General features: G+C 40.7%; 2 protein-coding genes across 2 annotated transcripts; one reads left to right on the top strand and one right to left on the bottom strand.

Moving 5' to 3' along the window:
• Positions 1 to 1,189: 1,189 nt before the first annotated feature.
• Positions 1,190 to 17,077, bottom strand: atp7a (ATPase copper transporting alpha). Its single transcript, XM_068585771.1, has 23 exons — positions 16,823 to 17,077; positions 15,404 to 15,534; positions 12,882 to 13,386; positions 11,408 to 12,178; positions 11,061 to 11,273; positions 10,808 to 10,971; positions 10,424 to 10,585; positions 10,264 to 10,340; positions 9,164 to 9,386; positions 8,765 to 8,998; positions 8,585 to 8,676; positions 7,957 to 8,084; positions 7,387 to 7,541; positions 7,163 to 7,297; positions 6,747 to 6,941; positions 6,004 to 6,186; positions 5,699 to 5,912; positions 5,415 to 5,561; positions 5,121 to 5,263; positions 4,341 to 4,544; positions 3,234 to 3,351; positions 3,046 to 3,148; positions 1,190 to 2,904 (listed from the first exon to the last, which is right to left on the bottom strand). The coding sequence occupies exons 2-23, from the start codon at positions 15,521 to 15,523 to the stop codon at positions 2,631 to 2,633; spliced, it is 4,560 nt and encodes a 1,519-aa protein (XP_068441872.1). The 5' UTR covers positions 15,524 to 15,534; positions 16,823 to 17,077; the 3' UTR covers positions 1,190 to 2,630.
• Positions 17,078 to 19,810: 2,733 nt separating this feature from the next.
• Positions 19,811 to 21,894, top strand: fbxl3l (F-box and leucine-rich repeat protein 3, like). The gene is made up of 4 exons (XM_068593498.1): positions 19,811 to 20,170; positions 20,443 to 20,565; positions 20,742 to 20,913; positions 21,251 to 21,894. The coding sequence occupies exons 1-4, from the start codon at positions 19,811 to 19,813 to the stop codon at positions 21,892 to 21,894; spliced, it is 1,299 nt and encodes a 432-aa protein (XP_068449599.1).
• The last annotated feature ends 1 nt before the right edge of the window (position 21,895 follows it).

Below are 21,895 nucleotides of genomic sequence, written 5' to 3'. Positions count from 1 at the left end.
AATGATTTGTTTTCATTGGATCTTTTACTCATCATGATGTGTAATTCCTGTGAGGTGTTTAATGTTTAATATACTGTAAATCTACTTCCATATATTGCTGTAAAAGTGACTTTATTTTAGATCGTCATTGTGTCTGGAGAGATGTGTTGGAGGTGGAGCTGTTCAAAGTGAAGTTTGTTATTTAGTGTTAAAGGTAACTGAATGTAGCATTTTCCAATTTCATCTGTTTTGGTGTGTTAGTCCAGAAAAGCACAATAATTCGACATATTTCAAATGCTGCACAAACGTGTTAAACCTGTTCAGTTTACTGACTGCAATACTTTTCAGTACATCAAAGGAAAGATGATCAAATTTTAAACTTCCCCTTTGTTAGACACTGTCCCTTAACCTCTGACTGCATCTGATGTGAACCAATTCACCTTTAACGTGTTCAAAAATACGAAATTAACTACCTAAAGAAAAAAAAAGTCATGATCTTCTACCTACCAAATGAGATGAAATGTCTCTATAGCCAAAGCGATACAAAGCAACTTGAGGAAGAAGTAATTTACAGTTTAAATTCATAGCAATGCATTTTTCTTTTTAATATAACAAAAAAATATGGTATTTGTTTTGCAGTACACTGGGGTGATGTGATGTTTAGACTAACTGGAAGAAATAAAAGTTGATGAAACCTTGCATCTGGTGTTTGTCGATTATGTTTAACTGCAGCTATGAAGCGCCATCTTCTGGTTCAAAGTGGAAACAGACAAATGACATTACAAAAGTGTTTTATTCAAGGCACATAATCTTCAGAAGAACTATGAAAAACAGCAAACTTGCTTCATTTGACTGCACACAGATCTGAAGCCCTACGACGGACGTCTTTACAAAGCAATGCACGAAACCAATTGCACACGGAGCGCTTTGACAGTTATAACATAATGCATCATGGGAAAGCGGCAGGAGAAACCGCCGGCTCCTTTTATCTGAAATAATTACTAGAGAGGTTCAGACACAAACATTACAGGAATAGCTGGATTGTAGTGATTATCTCCTGAGTGTACACAGTCAATAGTAATGCAGAAGATCTTTGTTATACTTTTACAGGAGAACGAAAGTAGACAGTTTAAAAGTAGCTTCCTACGATTGAAAGATGTCCTCTCAATGATACAACTTGTACTGTATGATTTTAAAGAAAGGCTCAACATTTGTCTCTCAGTAACTTGTTTGGTGGTGCTGAGACACAGCTGTGTGTTTCTGCTCCCCTGGGTTTAAAGATGTTTCATTGATCATGGGCAACAGTGTGATTCACATTTTTAAAAAAAGCACAAAGACTTACACCACTGAAAGATATTCCCGGAAACCATAACATATTGTCTTGTGTGACGGCCGAAAGAAAACAAATGCATTTGCAAAAGGCTTTTTTTACACAGCAGACATTTTTGGCCTTTTATAGTAGGAAAAAAGTCACTTGTGTTAACATTAACTAACAACTGTTCATTCCAAGTGAGCCAGCATGCACAGTATGAAACTAAAACAGCTAAATGTAATCCAGCCTTCATTCATTTGACTATTTGCACCTGTACATTTTCCTACTATGACAAGTCAAAATGTCTTCTGTTAAAAGGGCCCGTTTGGCTTTTTCAGCATCACGACACAAAACCTTCTCTTTGCAACGAGTTAATAAAGTAATTCAAGCACAAACTAAGTCATCCATGTAACAATTTCCATTAAGTGACTGACATCTGGTATCATGAGGCAAAGACGCAGTTACAGAAACATTTGACGAGCCTTCTATCGCTGGCGTCACCATTCTCAGTGTCCGCAGCGATGACCGCTGTGCACTAGTTCCCACTCAGTCCAAGATAACCTCTGTCCAATGCTATCTTTGGAATGTGTTGGACTTTACCAAGGTGGCACTTCAATTGGCACTTGGGTAACATTGACATTTACACTCTATCACTCTATTAGCACTTAGAAATCTGATTTCGGCAAGTTGTAAGACTTCTTTTCACCGACTGAGCTTCTTCGCCTCGCTCAGTAACTACACATTTTGGGAGATTAAAAGTGAAAATTTGCATTTGGATTCAACAACTTCATTTTTTTCACAAAGAATATGATAAATAAAAAGTTAATATAAATACTCTGAAATACATTATACAACAGTGTTATTATATTTTTTCATTGAAAGAAATTAGTTAAAATTTCAGTCAGAAATCAGTAGTGTCCACTCTTATACGGGGCACCACTGTTAAAATGTCTTTGGAGAGGTGGTAAAGATTGTACTGGCAGCGGTGCTCATCATCTTTCTGCTTCCTGGTTGAGGTCGGCTCTGTGGATGCTTCATGCACATGCACACAGAGTGTCAAAGGGCTGGTCAGCGTGTGCCTGAGGGTAGTGACCTCAACAAAAGAGGGACAGAAAGCAACACCCTCGAGCTCTGGAGTGCATGTGATCAGCTGGTTGAGCTAAAATAAAACGAGGGGCATGTAAGTCAACAGCGCTGCCCTAAAGCATCTACAACAGATGGATGGACCGTTGTTCAGTGTGACCCTTTAAGCTCAGCATCTCTAAGCCTTGAATAAATGCATTCATCGTCTACTTCTTCGGCATTTATATAAAAGTCATTGCATGTGAGCCTCATGTATTCAGCAAAAGTCCTCCTCACACAGCGCCTCTCCCACCAGCAGGGAGTGTTTGTCGGGCTCACTGAGCACCAGGCTATTGAGAGAGTGCTTGTCCGAGCGCAGGGAGTTGATGGAGGCGCGACTGTAGTTCACAATGCGGTCCAGCAGGCTGAGTCTCGGGGAGGGACGACGCATGTCGCCCATGCCAATGTGAACGCTGACATCCGACAGGCTTCCCTGCCTTCTGCTGTAACCCAGCCTGGCCTCCAACTGCTCAGCTGTTGGCTTAGTGTAACTAAACAAAGCCGAGGAGAAAGAGAGAGACAAATCAGAAAAGTGATGGGGAAAAATGGTTTTAGATGAAACTTATCAAAAGGGTGAAAAAACAAAGCACAAAGATAGAAAGGCCCCTACAAAGCAGTAAATAACTCATTACCATTTGAGTAGCAGGGAGGACAAAACCACAGAGACAGACGACAGAGCCATGGCAGCAGAGCCCATCCACGGCTGTAACACCAGACCAATGGGAAGAAACACACCTGTGGACGGACACGGTTCAGATTAGCACTGTGAGACTGTCAATGTGATGACGTCAAAAAAAATGTATCTTTTGCAGTCACCTACCAGCAGCAATAGGAATGCCAACCAGGTTGTAGATAAGAGCAAATACAAAGTTGATCCTGATCCTTCTGACAGTCTTTTTAGAAAGATCGATGCTGGCCACCACATCCAGGAGGTTGTTCTGCCGACAAGATTACAAAATAAAGACAAATGAAAAGGGTTGTAATATCAGACAAGTTGTGCATCATAATAAAATTAAAACCACATGCCAAGTAATAACTGCAGAGAGGTTAACAAGAATGTTTGAAACCAGTGGTACAAAATAGAGACAATAATTATTTGGAAAACAGAACCAAACAAACATATTTTACATCGAGAAGCATTATTCTTACTAGCATTATTCTGACTAGCAATATTCAAGCTGCATGACATGAAGAAAATATGCATTATATGACAATGGTGAATACCACAACAACAATGTTCCTCGCGATAAGTAACTGATTAAGTTATTATCCTATTAAAATAATCTTTAAAAAAGGAAATTATTTTGTTGTACAAAGGGAACTGAATACAAAAAGCATTTCAACTGCAGTTTTAAACTGATATTTTATTTCAACCAAGTCAAAAAACAGCAATATTGCTGTCTTTCTTGATAATAATGTGATACAAACTAATGATTAAGACAACTAAAGCTGGGTTTGGATTACAGGATTTTTTTTAAAATTTTAGCCAAAACTGTCGATCAGACACAGAAGGAGAATCTCTTCACAGATGCCCACACTCCAAGATTTAAAAATAATGGCACGTCACACACTACAGGATATTATTAAATGATTGCGCCAACGCAGCACCTCATTAGATAATAACCAACTTTTGTATTCATAAGTTAAAGTACTTCGATAAAGGGAATGTCTCTTTTTTTCTTTTTTGAAGTCACACGAATAATGTGAAATGTCATATGCTGTTGTTTAGCAAAATATAGCATATTGCAGTATCACTTGTATTACACGTTTGGTGTCACGACAGTGTTGCATACGGTGCGTTTTCTGTGACACTTTAATGCCAGATCCTGCATTTCACACTGCCTCTGTGCTGCAGGGCACACATCTTATGTTTGATGTTATGAAACAGCTGGTCTGTAGGCCAGAGACATTGAGCACAAATTCTCACCCTGATCAACACCACATCTGCTGCCTCTATGGCCACATCTGTCCCGGTTCCTATGGCAATGCCCACGTCAGCCATGGCCAGAGCGGGTGAGTCGTTGACCCCGTCACCCACCATGGCTACTCTCTTCCCTGCCTGCTGCAGCTGCTCCACCTTGGCAACCTTGTGGGAGGGCAGCACCTCTGCAAACACCTTCCTGATGCCCACCTGTCGGAGAAGCGGAGTCAAAATAGCTTTCAAAACATTTCTGACTGGGGTATGAAATAAAATAAATTATGGAGCCAGGGGTAATATTCAGAGTGTAAAAAGAAATGTACACATTTGGCAATGTCAGTCATGAAAATACATTAATCATATTAGCATGTATTTATTTATATTCATGAAAGAAAACGCATATGTATCTTTCATGACCGGCGCCTCGCTCAGATCCGTACCATAACAACAATAATTAAAGCGAAACTCAGACGGCAGCTCGTGTAACCACAGTTTTGCGCAATTGTTTATTTTTTTGGAATAATATATTGTTTCTCATAATTTTCCCTGAATATTACCAAAAATGTCTCCAATACACCGTGACAGAGACTTGATATCAATACAAATTTGGTTAACACAATATTGTAGTTTTATATTAACATTAAAAATGCTTTCTTCTCAAACTATATTACTCTTTTCTTCTACAGTATATTAGAAATATGTTTAAAATGTGTATTAAAGCACAGATTCTCACTCTTAATATATTGATTTGTCACATCATCGAGCTCTGTTTCCACTTTCTGTTTATACCTGAGCTGCAATGGCCCGTGCTGTCTTGCTGTTGTCTCCAGTCATCAGCACAACTTCCAGACCCATGCTGATCAGAGTGTGAACCGCCAGCTCAGCCTCCGGCTTCACTGTGTCTGCTATGGCTATCATCGCACACAGCAGGTCTATGCACAAAAGGAAAATACTTTGAAATTAAAATATTGCACTCAGTAATAGGAATGCAAAGAGGTTTATACAATAACGTAACAGTAAGCAGTCAGGAAATGATGGCACATAGATAAAAGAGTGCATTTCATGCTGAACAGCACTACTCACTGTCTACAGCTACTAGAACAGCAGTGCGTCCTCTGCGCTCATGCTCCACCATGGCCTCATCTATATCTGGTCTAACCTGCAGGCAATTCCTTTTCATCCACTCTCTATTGCCAATCAACACAACGTAGTTGGCAGTCTGGACGAGGCCTACACACAAGAGATCATTTGGGTTAGACAACAGCAAGAAAACATAAAGGTGAACAGCATTTACTGAAACGACTAAATTAAAATGTTTGAGTATTTCTATTAAATACACGCTGACAACAACATGTTTCCCAACATACTTAGTGGCTGTGGGTCCATGATGAGTGGGTGGGAGCTGGTGGACATCCTGGTGTCACTGATCTGGACGAGGACGCTGTTGCGCTGGTTGTTGTCCTCGCTATCGCTGTCTGCCTGGTTCAGTAAGCTTTCTGTGTTGCTGACCTGACACCGAATGCCACAGCCGGGGACTGCCTGAAAGTCGGTGCATGCGCCAAGAGACTCTGTGCTGAGCTCCTTCACACCAAAAAGAATGACTGTTTAACAACTGGAGCACATGGATTTGAGATTGTAAAGTGTGGGTGTTAGATTTAGGCTAGCGACCAACCTGTTTGCAGTATTTGGTGATAGCTGCTCCCAGAGGGTGTTCACTGTTGTTCTCCGCTGTACCCACGATGGCCAGCAATCGAGAACGAGGCATCTTGTTCCCCTCCACAACTATCTTGACTTGGATAACCTTTGGAGCGCCATACGTGATGGTCCCAGTCTTATCGAACACCACTGACTGGACCTGCCAATGGAATTTAAATTTAAAAAACATTTTGCATTGAATTGCATTTATATAGCACCTTTCGAGCGTCAAAGCACTGTACACTACATTTTAACATTTACACACTGATGACAGAGGCTGCCATGCGAGGTGCCACCTGCACCTCAGGAATTACCTAATCCGCACACGACCAGCTGTATACAACAAGGCTGCAATTACTATGGAAACATCCACATCTTAAACTAATTCTGCGAAGAAAGCAACGAGTATTAGCCAATCAGAGGCAGATTAGGGTGGGCGTTTGTGGAATGAGGGAGAAGAAAATTAAACCACTATAAAAAACTGCCAATGGCTGTGCAAGAGGTAATTTGGCATGTATATGAGACAGCATGTCAACATTTCCAAAAAACTCTCTTACACAATTGTTTGTGAGCCACCGGTTCAGCTACTACGTACCCAATTTACGTGGTGTGGTTTGTAACCTAGAAAACCAAAGCCATTTCATAATGCGTTTAAATTGACAGTTGGCCTGTTACATAGCTGGCTGACTACATATGAGTGTCAGAATATCATTAACACACCTTATGCGCCATCTCGAGTGGTTCTCCTCCCTTTATCAGGATGCCATTTTGAGCTCCGACCCCTGTGCCCACCATCACAGCTGTCGGGGTTGCCAAGCCAAGAGAACAGGGACACGCGATGCATAACACTGTTATGGAGGCCTGGAAGGCGAAACGAATCACTGCCTCAGCTTTGGAAATGCTCTTGTCGTAACCCTGCAAGGAGGAAATGGAGTGGTTAGATTTGCTTCCAAATGAATTACAAAGCACTTTCACTATCTCTGAAAAAAATGAAGTTTCACAGAATTAAGAAATGATATCCGATGCAGTAACATTTAGTCATGTCGAATGCTTTAAATAGGTTAAAAACATACTAGAAGTAATTTTCTGATGATCTATTTATCGGTACAGATATCAAGATTGAAAAGAAGACTCACAGGAAAGTACTTCTCCACGAGAGAAAAGTCCAGGAACCCAATGACAATCCAGGCGATCAGCGTAAGAACGGATATGCCAACAATGAAGGGGACAAAGTAGCCACTGATCTTATCTGCATACTGCTGGATGGGAGCCTAAAAATGAAAAAGTCAGCCTTTTAACAACTGAGCAATGACCTTCAAAGCATGTGTACACAGTGTGGACCTCAAACCACATAATTCACCTTCGAAGTCTGAGCCTCCTCTACAAGTTTGACAATCTGAGACAGCGTGGTGTCCGTGCCTACATGTGTAGCACTGACGAGCAGAGAGCCATTTTGGTTAATGGAGCCTGCAATCACAATGCTCCCAGGCTTCTTCGTCACTGGCATGGCCTCACCTGGAGTCACAGAGCAACAGCTGGTCAGAAAACACAACAGTCTGAGGCAAAAGAAAAGGTAGCAGGACATCTGTAGCAAATACTGTAGCTCTAGCAGAAACCACCACTCAAAAAATAATCAAAGACTACATGTTCATTATTAGTAATGATGAAGACTATATTTGTTGTAGTAAACTTTGTCATCATTGCACCAGTAGGTAACACAATAAAGGACAAACCGTTAAAAGATACACATTTCAGGAATCAGGACTAAAATACAATTAAAATGTTCCTGGACAACAGATAATTTCCAGTATATTTAGCCACGTTAATACATTTCCAGGTGTTTCCATGACTGGCAAACTACTTTATAAATGTCCAGCTTAACCAATTAATATACAAATAGATACTTGTTTACTCATTCACTGCAACCAACCTGTGATCAGTGACTCGTCGGCCATGGAGTGTCCCTCAATGACCCTGCCATCTACCGGAAATTTCCCTCCAGGAACGACTTTCACCACGTCGCCCCTCTGCACCAGCTCAACATCCACCTGCTCCTCACTGAAACACACAATGTACATTAACTATACAGTGTTGCTACAAGGGTAGACTGATACTACACTATTGATGTAATTATATTTCACAATACAGCAGGAAACTATGCAAAGTTTTACAAGCAGATTTCTTTCAGCGAGATTACCAGATCAAAAAGACATTCCCTGTTTTATTTGTCTTGAAGTAAAGTTCAATGTGATGGATAGACAACAGAGAACTAATTCACACTATGTGTTTTTATTTCACATATTTGCAGTGGGCATTTCTGAATGATCAAATTGACGAGTGAGGTTTTCAGACAATACAAACGATTACAACTGGGATAACATTTTAAATTACACTTTCAATAGAAAAATGTGCCATTCTTACATGTTTATGCAGCCTTTGTTATGTCAAGTTAGACCTTCTACTGACATTTAAATTGCAAACATTAAGATATGCAGTCAAAGCAATTTAAGATATGAAAGTCTAGTGTAAACAAAATGCGGACAAAGAACAAGGAGTACCTGATAAGGGAGTTGTCACTGCCGAGTGTGACCACTGTGGCCTCAGTGGCTTGTAGAGACATCAACTTGGACAAAGCTTCTGATGTCTTGCTCTGGGTGGAGGAAGAAGATTTCCTGTTGACTAACACATTCAATTCAGGTCCAGCATTTCAAGTCATAGATATCAATAATGAGCTAAACCTTGGCTATCTGTTCCAGCCAGCGCCCCAGGGAAATGAAGACAAAGAGCATTGGTGGTGTGTCGAAGAAGGTGATGGGGTTGACTTTCGCCTTCTCCACCATGGCAACTATGAGGATGACCAGTGAGTAGGTGAAGGCTATGGAGGTAGCCAGAACTATTAGCACATCCATGTTTGCAGATCGGTGTTTGACTGCTTTGTAGGCCTGAATGTAGAAGTAGCGACCTCCAATAAACTAAAGAGAGGGATAAACAGAAAATCCATGATTAGTGAAATCACAAACATTTCATTCAGAGTTTCTCACTTCTCCTGAACAAGTGCCTCTTTCAAAAAGAAAAAAATCTGTAAGTGCTGCTGAAATTTTCATATCCCTGTTCCTGGAAGTGCGGTCAATTTCTACCTGTACGGGCACACAAAAGAGGAAGGAGAGAAGGTTCATGACGGAGAGCCCTGGGAGCAGCTGTCTCTCCAGGAACATGGTGGCGTGGTAGTGGTTGCGGTCCTCCACTGTGGCATTGTGTTGATGTGAAACATTCATCTGGTGGTCCATGATAATCATATAGGTCATCATGCCCATCACAGGCACACAGAAAAACAAGCTAACCAGGAAAGATTTCCTCCACCTAAAAGACCAGAGACAGTTGTGTGTTAGAAATTAATTCATTTAATTCATGCATTCAGCATCCCCTGCATATACAGCACATAATGCTGAATAAACAGCCAGTATGTTTGTATATAAAGTATTATGCAGAGAACAAAAATTAAAATCACAACCATCATATTCCCACATTTATTTACATGTTTCAAAAACATCTTTTCCCAACTAGAGTTCTCCAAGTTGACATAAAACTATCCGTGGCCTTAAACAAGGCTGTGTTTAATATTTATAGTTTCACACTATAGCAATAGAGCGCTGTAGCAATGCTAAAACCCAGAAATTTATTCTACGATACAAATACTCCTTTTTCATACATGGTGCTTAATAACAAGTGGCTAAATGAAACTACCTAATGTCATGGCACTTGCGGTTTTTATTTATTCTGATTGCATTTCATGCTAACAATATTGTAAAAGTGGTGTTTCATTGTGAAGATTATCTTGCTGAATCAAACGTTCAAGAACTTGCTGAACCAAACGTTCATTAGCTCTTATTTTTTGCAATAATCCAAAATCTCATTGGCTCTTGGTGAGGGAACTCGTACAATGCCAAATTGCAAGGTTGGCAGCACTATGTATAGAGTTGGGTGTTGTAATAACAGAATCCATTGAGTAATGTTATCTGGGGCAGTTTCCACCCGACCTAAAAACAGAACCGTTTTCTGAGAAAAAACAAAATGAATTCTTGAGTCGTCATAAAAAAAAAAGAACATTCGTAATAAAATGGATTCTAAAATGGATTCTAGCTATATCAGAAACACTTGTGCTGGACAGATGGATTCAAATCAATAAAAAAAAACATAAATGGGGGACATGTTCTTGCAAAAACAAAATGATACTTACTGTCGGATCTCCTTGCTGTGGTCCAGGTGGCTGGCAGTGCGGTCACGCTTCACCAAAGATGCTTCAAACCCCAGATTCTAAAAATAACAAACTAGTGATCAAATGTGCTATCCTTACAATTAAGAAATACCTGAATCAATGGTTCAAAAAACAAAAATACCTCAATCAGCTTGATGACGTCTCGCGGCCCTATAATTTCAGAGTCGTGCTTAATGTGTGCTTTGTTGGTTGCCAAGGCAACAGAGGCATATATAATCCCCTTTTCTCTCATGAGGCTGGATTCAATTTTGTGAACACAAGAGGCGCACGTCATTCCCCTGACCTGAAAGAAAGTGAAGAGGAGCCGTCAAGTAGAGAAAGGGAAACAAAGTGAGGAACTGACAGGATTCATTCCTGAAAAGGAGGTCGATCTCTCTTTTCTCAACTAGGAATGCAAACTTTTTTCAGGGGTTTGATATTGTGGAGATAAATGATTAAGTCGAATGTATCTTTTCTTCCTAATGCAACACAAACCTAATGTCAATGCAACCGTACAGTGACTCACCACTAGTTCAAGGTTTCCATCTGAACCTTCGTAGTTCTCCATAACCGAGGCGGTGAAGCCGAGCTCTTTCACACACTCAGCTACTTTCACAGGGTCAATGAGCTCGGGGTTATAACGCACTTCTGCTTTACTGGCCATGAGTGCTACCAGCACTGAGTAGATACCTGCACAACATTAAAGATGTTTATCTCCTGGGGAAAGCAATGACATACAATTTGTCCTGGTTAATTATTTTTGGTGTTTTTTTACAGACCAGATTCATTCTTGAGGTTTCTCTCGATGTTTGCCACACAGGAAGCACAGGTCATCCCTCCTATCTGGATGTAGCATTTGGAGTGTGTGTCTTTGTCGTGTCCCCGAAAGATTTCTTTGTGTAGGTCACTGTCCAACTCCTTATCTTTCACATGTGAAAGACTCAGAGACTTTGAGAGACTGAGATTTGGTGCAGGCAGCAGAGAGTTGGTCTCTGTGGACAACAAATGTCAGCTTGTAAATGAAAGCTCACAGTTTAACCGCTCCCTTCTGGCAGAGGAGCTTCCAGAGGTAACAAAGATAAATACGTTACGACAGCTTTCTCAAAAACCACACACACTGTCTTACCAGGTAGGAATGCATCAAAGCCCATGTCCTCCACAGCCTCCCTCAGCTCCTCTGGTGTGGTCAGGAGGGGATCATATTCAAAGGTCCCCTTGTGATCAGAGAGGGAGACGTGGGCTGAAATCACCCCCTTCCTTTGGGAAATCATGCCTTCGATGGACTGGACACAGGAGTTGCATGTCATGCCCTCAATGTGAATATTAACTAAAGATGCTAGTGGCTGGGTAAAGCATGGTTGCGAGGCAGCAGGTTTTGCTTGGGTTGCTCGTGTAGGCCGAGGTGGCGATAAGGCAGGCGTGGGCGAAACAGAACAGAGAGGGCTAGAGGAGTCCCAGGTTTGAGTCTTGAAATTCCCCGGAGGCAGCGCCTCAATGGCCTGCTGCAACTGAGTCACAGTGACCTTTAGAGGGTCATAGCAGATGGAAGCCTTCTCCTTCTCCAGAGACACCTCCACAGAGGAGACACCAGGCAGCATAGAGATATTGTCTTGGATATTGATCACACATGAACGGCAGTGCATGCCTTTCACCTTCAGCAGGATAAGTGTCGTGTCTATGAAGATTTCAGTCTCTTCTGACGTCTCCGACGGCGAAGAAACAGTTGGTTTTTGAGAATCAACTAAACGTTCGATTTCACAGAGGGATAGCTGCAAAGGCCGAGGCTTTGACTTGACAAAAGCATTGAAGCCAGCAACAGCAATCTGGTCGGTGATGGTTTGGACAGTGATGAGGTAAGGCAGGTACACGATTGTGGCTTCCTGAGTCTCTAACACAACTGTGGAGAATAAAGACATGTAAAAGTTAAAAATACCAACGCAAAGCACAGAGGACTTTTTAGAAAAGGCAATATTTGACTCAAACAGGAAGTGACTGTGCATAAAAAGATGTTTTGCAACCAATGAAACAGACAAAAAAAAGTCACAAAAACAACATTCATGTCCATATTTGCAAAGATGAAATTGAAGAACATGAAGCGTATCTAGTACCATACAATCCTGTATGTTGGATCCTCGTCTTTTAAACCTTAATACTAAAGAGGACAGCGCTTTTGCGTTCACAGAATATTTAACATATTACTTTAATAGGAATTTGCTGCAATTGCCTGAATGTGTTACTTTGTAACTTGGGTTTTGAAAAGTACTTAAGATTGACATAGTTATCATAAATATATTGTTTTTGTTAAACTCCATTTAGAAACTTAAATTTATGAGAATATCCCTTAACCCAGGTAGGCGTGTTTAATGTTTGTGTGTCGACATTACAACATCAGAGGAGGGATTTCATTTATTGTCATATCTCGCTGAGCAACTTCTCAGTGGTGAACCTACAGTGAGCCAGACACACACAATGACATGACAGACAGTTATACAGATATAAGATGTGTATTCCTGTGTAGTGCAGCAACTGTGTTAGTATATTGATTCTAGCTCAGACAGTGTGACATGGCTCACAGCTAGTAAACAGCTCAAGTACATCACCTTTGATCTTTTCAATCCCTTTCAGTTTTCCAATCTTCCCTTCAATTGTGGTGGTGCAGGAGTGGCAGGTCATTCCTTCAATGTTCAACTTAAGAAGCGCCACCCCGCCTCCCGTGTCGTGAGATGGAGACAAGGCTGGGCCTTTTTGCATTGGACTGCTGGTTGTGGGCTTCTCCAGAGCTGTTAAGATGGTCACCACCTCACTCAGCTGCTGCGCAGAAGTCAGGGAAGGAACAAAGGTAACAGTGATGCCCATCTGGGCTGGGCTCTCTCTGACATCCAACACTCCCTGAAGCTGAGACAGTTTCTCCAAAGCTTCCTGTTGAGCTTCAGGTTTCAGGCTTGAGGTGGGGATCAGCTGGGTATCCGTACAGATGGGTGTAGCTGTGCTGGAGTCTGATAGACTTGATTCAAAGCCCATGTCCTCAATGGCCTCTGACAGAGACTCTGGGCTATGCTGGCTGAGGTCAAATATTACCGTGGCATTCTTCTGCGCTAAAGACACCTACAAAATAAAGGTCAAGGTTAAGCAACGAATTAAGTTATTATAGAAAGTACATTCAGTAAGTGTGAAAGGTATCAGGCTAAAATAAATCAGTTAGGATATAACTATTGACTTGAGTTTTTCATTACTCCCAACAACACGGTTAATAACTAAATTAAAGGTGAAAGCAGCAATAAACAAGCCCTCGCTCCTTCCTGGTTGATACGACCAAGCATAATAAAAAAAGGAACTTTACAGACAAATTTTGACCAACTGTTTACAGGTTGTAAAGGTGCGGGGCTAAATTGTAGGAGGCAGAGATGTCAAAACTGGCCAAAATTGACATTCAAAATTGGTTCTTAAAAATCATCTATATCTGAACTATTTTGAATGTTTAATTTAAGTCCATACAACAGACACCAATGAAACAGAAACATACTGCTGAAAGCAATGATTGTCTCTGACAAACTGTTCCTGGGTTTTGAAAGGAGTAGGGCTAAAATGTATGCCGTTACACGCTGCGAGACCGCCCCGTTAATACAGGTGAAAGAAAACAGTAAACGTTGTTTTTAAAAGATTAAACTCAAACAAATATGAAGAGCATATCAATATATTTTGACTTTTGGACTGAAACAATTACAGAAGCGTCTGTTGCTCATCGTGTGTGTGTGTGTGTGTGAGTGTAAGAGAGAGAGAGAGAGAGAGAGAGAGAGAGAGAGAGAGAGAGAGAAAAAGAGAGAGAGAGAGAGAGAGAGAGAGAGAGAGAGAGAGGAAGCATAATGAAACATAATATTTTGTGATATAGTTGCACCAAGCACAGACACATATTTGTTTGCTAAGGAGTTGCTGCTTGAGGAGTCATTGCCATTAAATGTATTTATATAGAATGTTCACACATTTTTATAAATGTTTATTCGTGTAACTTGCAGAAATCTTAACGGTTTGAATATTTTAAAGCTCCATTAGACACTGAGCCACCTCGCAATGTTGAGTAACCACGGTTGGACGATATGGAAACAGAAACATCCGCCCAACCCTAGCCTTATGTAACCATAGTCACATCCTTCAATTCCATTTGTGTTTTATGGCTTTTTTTCAGCCTAACCATGAATCTGCACAGAGTCAACAGTGGACCTTGTGTGTGTGTGTGTGTGTGTGTGTGTGTGTGTGTGTGTGTGTGTGTGTGTGTGTGTGTGTGTGTGTGTGTGTGTATATAATAATAAGGTAAAGGGAATACATTGCCTAAGCTCACATTATGTTTTGTCAGCATGATGACCCTTAACGCCTCCTCTTTAGCAAGGAGACATGTGACACACTGAATGGATCACTTGACTGAACCATGAGTTACAAACCACAGTAGGGATTTTGTTAAAACGAGTGTGCCTGCCTGTGGGATTAACTTTTATTTTTCTAAGAATGAGAGACGGGGGAGGTGCAAGAAATGAGACAATGACTGTTGCACAAAGAAAAACCTATTCACTCCTCCCACATCATGTCTTTAGAAATAAGCTTAAAATGACCCAGGAACCAAATTCTCTTAAGACATAAATTACATTTACTGTGGGTCACGACTGCATATCGACCTGCTGTCATAGTCCTGCAAAGGGCAGTGCTTAATCTGGAGCACAATATTACATTATCTTCTCATTTACTCCCAGCCTGAGGGGTAAACACACAATAAACAAAACAGCAGACCACAACTATTGCAATTAAGCTGTTCATTGATGTTACTGTGTTGTAAAGCAGACCAGCCTGAGGGAGTTTGACTGTGGGATGTATCAAACTGCATTACCCGAAAATGGGCAGGGACTTTTGGTTAAAATAATAATAGATACATATATGTCTTTTTCAACAAGGTTATAATACTAATTACAGATTATGTGGCACAACATCCAGTCATTTCAGATCAGGGTTTAAACTTTGCCAGCAAGAAATTCAAAGTCAGAATTGTTATGAACTACACCTTATTATAAAAACAAATGCTGTTTGAAGAGAAAAGTATAAAATGTTCTTATATCTTTGCAAAAACTGAATCTACCTTTATATGTATCACTCCAGGAAGCAACCCGATGCGCTGCTCGATAGACTGGACACAGGAGCCGCAAGTCATTCCCACCACTCCAAGGGAAACTGAACACAGATTGACTTTCTGTGTCATGATTGCTTTCTCTAAAAGGACACAAAAAGGATAGAATTTATTGTCTAACATAAAACTGCAAGTCCTTGGCTTTAGAAACAATAACATAGAGGGAATGCATCACAGTGTCTGGACAAACGCTATGAGAGAAACAACAGGCTCTTCTCAGAATAAAAACAACAGGCTACTAAATACATATTATGATAGTCACTTCAGGATCTTGGGGAAAAACATTTAGTTATTTATAGTCGGACGGCACGATGCATTAAGTAATTTATTTTATCCTAATCAAAATCAAAAGAGACATTCATATATTACTGAAAATCGCAGGACACAAAAGCTGTAAGAAGACAATGTGTTTCACTAAATACCTTTGAGCTGTTTATAAGCTTTGCACCAAAACAAGATATGAAAATGTCATAATAATACTTATTTTAATGAAACAGGACATTTCCCCCTATTTCAAATTTGTTTTTCCATTTCTTGGATGTTAAAGTTAAAAATCAACGAATAATCTTATAATGTAGCTATAAAAAAAACACACAACGGAAGATAACTTTCTTGTTTCTCTGTTTGGATGAAATAGTTTTACGTCAGATTAAAGATTTGAACATTATGTCACTTTCATTAAAACTACAATCACCTCTAAATTATTAAAAGACTGGTAACATTACTGTCCTTCAAGACTTATAGTGCCAACCCAGAATTTAGCCACCAAGTCAATGTTTAAATGAAATTTGACAACAGTCAGCTTCTCCTGAGCTTTGAAAGACACCTGCCACAGCAATACAAGGTCATCTTGGTCATATGGAGTACAGGATGTAATCTCAGATATCTAAATAACGAACTGACGAGTCTCAAAGTGTCAAATACTTCGCAGACGTGAGAGTAGTTTACATGAGACACCTGACCTTAATGACGAATTCATTAACGTCAGGTTGACGGATTGATAAAACAAACAGCATTTAGTCAAATCAGTGTCAGAGAAAACAAAAAACATTCACTCCCTATAAACTCTTCGGTTGTTACCAAACCCACATCATAACTATTGTGTCTAAATATAATGTGTAACAAGTGAGTAAAATCCTTAAACTCTTACATTGAATTGAGCTCACGTTAAATCAGCTAACTTTAACCGTAAAATAAGTTAGCTTAACTTAGCAAAAAGAATAAATTCAACTTAACATTAGCTTGTCACTAAACTCACAAAACAATGTATTGTCTCCTTAAAGTCAGCTGAAGTGTTCATAGTAACATTCATCTGTCTATACCACATTAGACGTTAACATTAGTTTTATTATAACGTAAACTCTTACTTACTGAGAGGGAAGAGCCCAGCTAGCTACAGGCTCGTGACGTCGGCTGTCAAACTGCGTGGCTAAGCTAACGAGCTAGCGAGCGTCTTCTCTTCACCCTACGTTACAACAAGCAACAACACGGGCTTGTCGTGGCATCGTGCCGTTAGCGAGGGACAAGGAACAGTGCTGAGTTACTTGTTTTCTTCCCCTGTGATCACTAAAACCAGCCTGTGAAGCAGTTTTTCTTTCTCCTTCTCATGACGACGTAATAGACGTCTGCATCCTGGCACGTCACTGCCAAGGGGCGGAGCCACAGGCGACAATTGAGACCAGACGTGACAATAATTTGGTAACTATTCCCCTAAATTCAGCTCATGAGGTCATTTTCTCCCATGTAGTCATTCACGCCTACAATGATGAGCTATTATATGAGTTGTGTTGAGACTTTATTTGAGTCAATATCTACTTTATAGATACATTAGTTTTTTTGTGAGTGTTTGCTAAACACATAATGAATAAGAAGTGTGAGTCTAACAGGCAAAGCTCTGGGTAAAATCTAGGTTAGAATTGTTTATTTTTTCATGTATTACGTTTTTACTGATAGTAAAACTAGTAATCGTTAACATCATCCATGCACTTTTTATAGTGGATAAAAAGGGGGGGAGAGAAAGAGAGAGAGAGAGAGAGAGAGAGAGAGAGAGAGAGAGAGAGAGAGAGAGAGAGAGAGAGAGAGAGAGAGAGAGAGAGAGAGAGAGAGAGAGAGAGGAAGCATAATGAAACATAATAAAGAGAAAGAAGAGAGAAACCACCAGGGCTTCCAAGTCATTAAAAGAACACGTTTTTACTATAATGACAGTGAGCGCAATTGCTTTATGGGAACTTGCTGTCAAAACGTATAATAAAGCCGGGTCATGATGTTAAGAGTAACAGGAATACAACTGTTATAATGTGCTCATTATTGCAAAACAAGGATATGTTTAAGGCTTTAACTAGCCGCATGAAAGGAAACACATAAATAAGCACCAGTGATCATGCATGTCAAAGCACAATTAATACACACATACAGACATTCCAAATCAGATATTTGTATTGCTTTACTTCTAGTACATAATGCAGCTGTCCTTAATAGGAACTAATTGCATGCAGTATTTGGGACATACTACTCCGCCATAACACTGCACCTTGAATCGTTGACACTCGTTCTCATATATCAAAAAACAGAGGATTGTGGTTCAGATATAGCCAAAAAAAGGATGCTGGCTTGCAAACTGCAAAATGTGACCGGATACAGCAGGACATCCTGTTATTTTTGGCAAACTGTATGTGACATACTAAGTATTGAAAACAAATCTTTACTTAGTACGGTTTGTAAATAGTATATGGTGGTATGGACATTGGAGAACATACATTGATACCTTGCTTTAAAGGTATGAACATTTTTTAATTTCTCCCTCTCACCCACATACACACTTTGACACGGACACACGTGCACACACACAAACACACGTGTAAATAAAAGAGCCAAAGCAAAGGTAATAGGAAAACGCAAGAGCTTTTAATCCCCGTGTTGATGTAGAAATTGCCTCTATTTCTCTGCATGCATGTTGGTGGTGAGAGATGCAGTCGGGCAGATCTATGTTTTCTTCCGCTCACGTGTACCGGCTGCTCAGCAGCGCCTGCCAATCTGTTGCTAAAGCCGTGAAGACAGAGGAGAGCTTATTATGGGAGCTGTTGCTGCTCCTGCTGCACTATATCATGCACACATATCGTTTCTCCAGCCATGGCTCCGAGTGAACGCTGTCTCCTCCAACGGCAGAGCACCACACCGGGAGGGAAGTCTCGTAAGCCACTCATGTAAGTGACGTGTTTTCATGCCGTTTGTTCTGTGTTTATAACTGTATGAGTATTGGGCTCAAAAAATGTCCAAATGTGTGTACCTGATGCCACAAGTGGTACTTATCACTTGAGTTCAGCCCAGTTCAATGAACAGGTTGATAGTCGAATTTAACACAAGCAGTGCAGTATGTATATTCAGTATTGATCATGCCCTTATCGTGCTGTCACCAGAGTATTGAGCTTCAACATATGTTGCACATTGTTATTCATAGGCTGGATCAACAAATCTGTGAGTAGACTTTACAAACAATTTACTGTTGACATCCTGTATCTGAAGCCTTTGAACAGGTCTGGTTTATGAAGGGAAGACATACAATGTATTTAGAAGTCACCACATTGGTGGTTCATGCATGTGTAAAGATTAGATCAAATTATCCTGGGACCCAGTGAAAGATTTTCTACACAAGACTGCAGAACTGTTTTTGTAAAAAGGCTTCAGCATCACTTTTATTTGTCCAAGTGTTTTGCCAAGTGTTTGAGATGAGTTTGCTATTATTCAATACACTGCTATTTGACCACTAATAGAAGCCTCAGATCTCATATCAGCAGATCGTTTTTATTTTTATGCAGGAAAGCTCAATGGAAGAACACATGCAGTGCACTTTGCATTTGTACTGAAATTAGTGTTATATTTATGAAGTATAAACTAACTATCTGATAGAATGAGCAATTCATTTAATAGACTGTCATTAATATTATTATTATGTGACATTGATTTAATATAGAACAGTCAGTGTGTTAAAAAAACACTGGTGAAAGATTGGACATTATTAGTAATGATAGTAGTTCAAATTAAACTGCTTTTGTAAACTACTGACATGGTGTTAAAATCAAAACAAACTTGATTTTAGGTGAAATGAACACAACAAGATTACAATAAACTGATATTTAAGTATATATATATATATACATATATATATATATATATATATATATATATATATATATATATATATATATATACATATATATATATATATATATATATATATATATATATATATATATATATATATATATATATATATACAGATATGATAATGTACATTAATCCTTTTCCTTTTTGCATTTAGACGTTAAATAGTTCCTAACCTCATGATCCCTCTCTTTCAGAATGAAACAAGGAAAGAGAGGTCTCAAATTGAAGTGCCATCGCTTCCCCTCTAATGTCCGGAGGGCCCAAAGACAGAAGCGAGGGACGTCCAGCTTTGCCCTGACTTCAGCAGAAGACTGGGGTAACCTGCCCCACCACGTCATCCTGAAGATCTTCCAGAATCTGTCTCTCGTTGACCGGGCCAGGGCGTCGTTGGTGTGTCGCTACTGGAATGACGTCTTTCACACCCCTGATCTGTGGAGGAGGTTTGAGTTTGAGCTCAATCAGCCAGCCACGTCTTACCTGCGCTCCACTCACCCAGACCTCATTCAGCAGATCATTACGAAGCATGCCCAGCACCTGCAGTATGTCAGCTTCAAGGTGAGAGCCCTTTCCTGCTGTCACACATTTCTCTCTCCTTTCACCTTCTCCTCCATTTTCACAACACAGCTGCCTTAAAAACAAAGTGTGGCCTCCTTAATCCAAACCATCTGTTCCAGAATTGATTATGACGCATCAGCTGCCTAGTTATTAATGGGCTTAACCCATTCAGGGCTGAGATTATTCCAACAGTACACCTTTGTCTTTCCGTTCCTTATTTTTGTGTGCTTTTTTATTTTTACCTAAATGTTGAATCCCTGCTGGTAAATCAGGTGGACAGCTGCACAGAATCTGCAGAGGCGGCCTGTGACATTCTCTCCCAGCTGGTGAACTGTACCATTAAGACCCTGGGGTTGATTTCCACAGCCCGGCCCAGCTTCATGGATGTATCTCAGGTAAGAGACTGCCTGTGTGTCATATAAGCATGTCGACACTTTCACTGCTGCCTTGCTTCTTATATGCTATCATCTATTTTATCCCTCATAAGTAGTTAAAGTAATGAAAACAAATCCTGCACATGTATTTGGTGTAAGACATTCTGGTTTAATCATCATTGCTTGTCCCTCCTCAGGCCCATTTTGTGTCTGCACTGACAGTAGTGTTTGTCAACTCCAAGTCCCTGTCTTCTATCAAGATTGATGACACGCCAGTGGACGACCCATCCCTGGAGGTGCTGGTTGCCAACAACAGCGACACCTTAAAGTTGCTGAAGATGAGCAGTTGTCCTCACGTCTCCCCAGCAGGTCACTGCACATTTTTAAAAATAAATTATTCTTTTTTTTGGTCTGCTTTTTATTAGAGAGTGGGCCAGTAATGAGAAAAGCGAAAAAGGGAGAATAATGTACAACAAATGTGTTGGCCGGGTTTAAAGTACAAGTACATAGTCAGTGTATTCAGTTCCTAGGCCACAAGGATGCGTCATGTCGCTTTGCTTTGTGACTCTCTTACAGGTAAAGATAGATCATATTTCAGTCGGGACCAGAGTGGTGGACTGAATCCCGAGAGTCTCGCTGATTATTTGTTTGATTTGTTGTTTTGTTTCCTTTGAAATGCTATTCTGACTTCTCTTTCTGTTCTCAGGTATCCTGGTTGTAGCAGACAAGTGCCATGGACTCAGGGAGCTGGCGTTAAACTACCATCTCCTGAGTGACGAGCTCCTGCTGGCCCTCTCCTCTGAGAAACACGTCCAATTGGAGCACCTGCGCATTGACGTGGTGAGCAAATACTCCGGGCAGACACACTTTCACACCATCAAAAGAAGCAGCTGGGAGGCTTTGGTCCGACACTCACCCAAGGTCAACATTGTCATGTACTTCTTCGTTTATGAGGAAGAGCTTGAGCCTTTCTTCCGCGAGGAGACTCCCGTCACCCACCTGTACTTTGGCCGGGCAGTTAGCAAAGAGATGCTGAGACGCATCGGACTGAACTGTCCTCGGCTGGTGGAGCTCGTGGTTTGTGTCAACGGCCTTGAGCCCCTGGACGAGGAGCTGATCCTAATCGCCGAACGATGCAAAAGCTTGACTGCCATCGGGCTAAGCGAGTGTGAAGTGACCTGCAGTGGCTTTGTGGAGTTTGTAAAGATGTGCGGTGGCAGGCTGACTCAGCTGTCAATCATGGAGGAGGCGTTGATCCCAGACAGCAGCTACAACATGGAGCAGATCCACAGTGAGGTGTCCAAGCACCTGGGCCGCATCTGGTTCCCCGATATGATGCCCACCTGGTAGG

This window comes from Clinocottus analis, unplaced genomic scaffold (assembly GCF_023055335.1).
Source record: "Clinocottus analis isolate CAN_PGR_092001 unplaced genomic scaffold, fCliAna1.0.p SCAF_10, whole genome shotgun sequence".
Taxonomy (NCBI): Eukaryota; Metazoa; Chordata; class Actinopteri; order Perciformes; family Cottidae; genus Clinocottus; species Clinocottus analis.
Note: the sequence above shows the minus strand (reverse complement) of the source record. Positions and strands in the feature narration are given on the sequence as shown.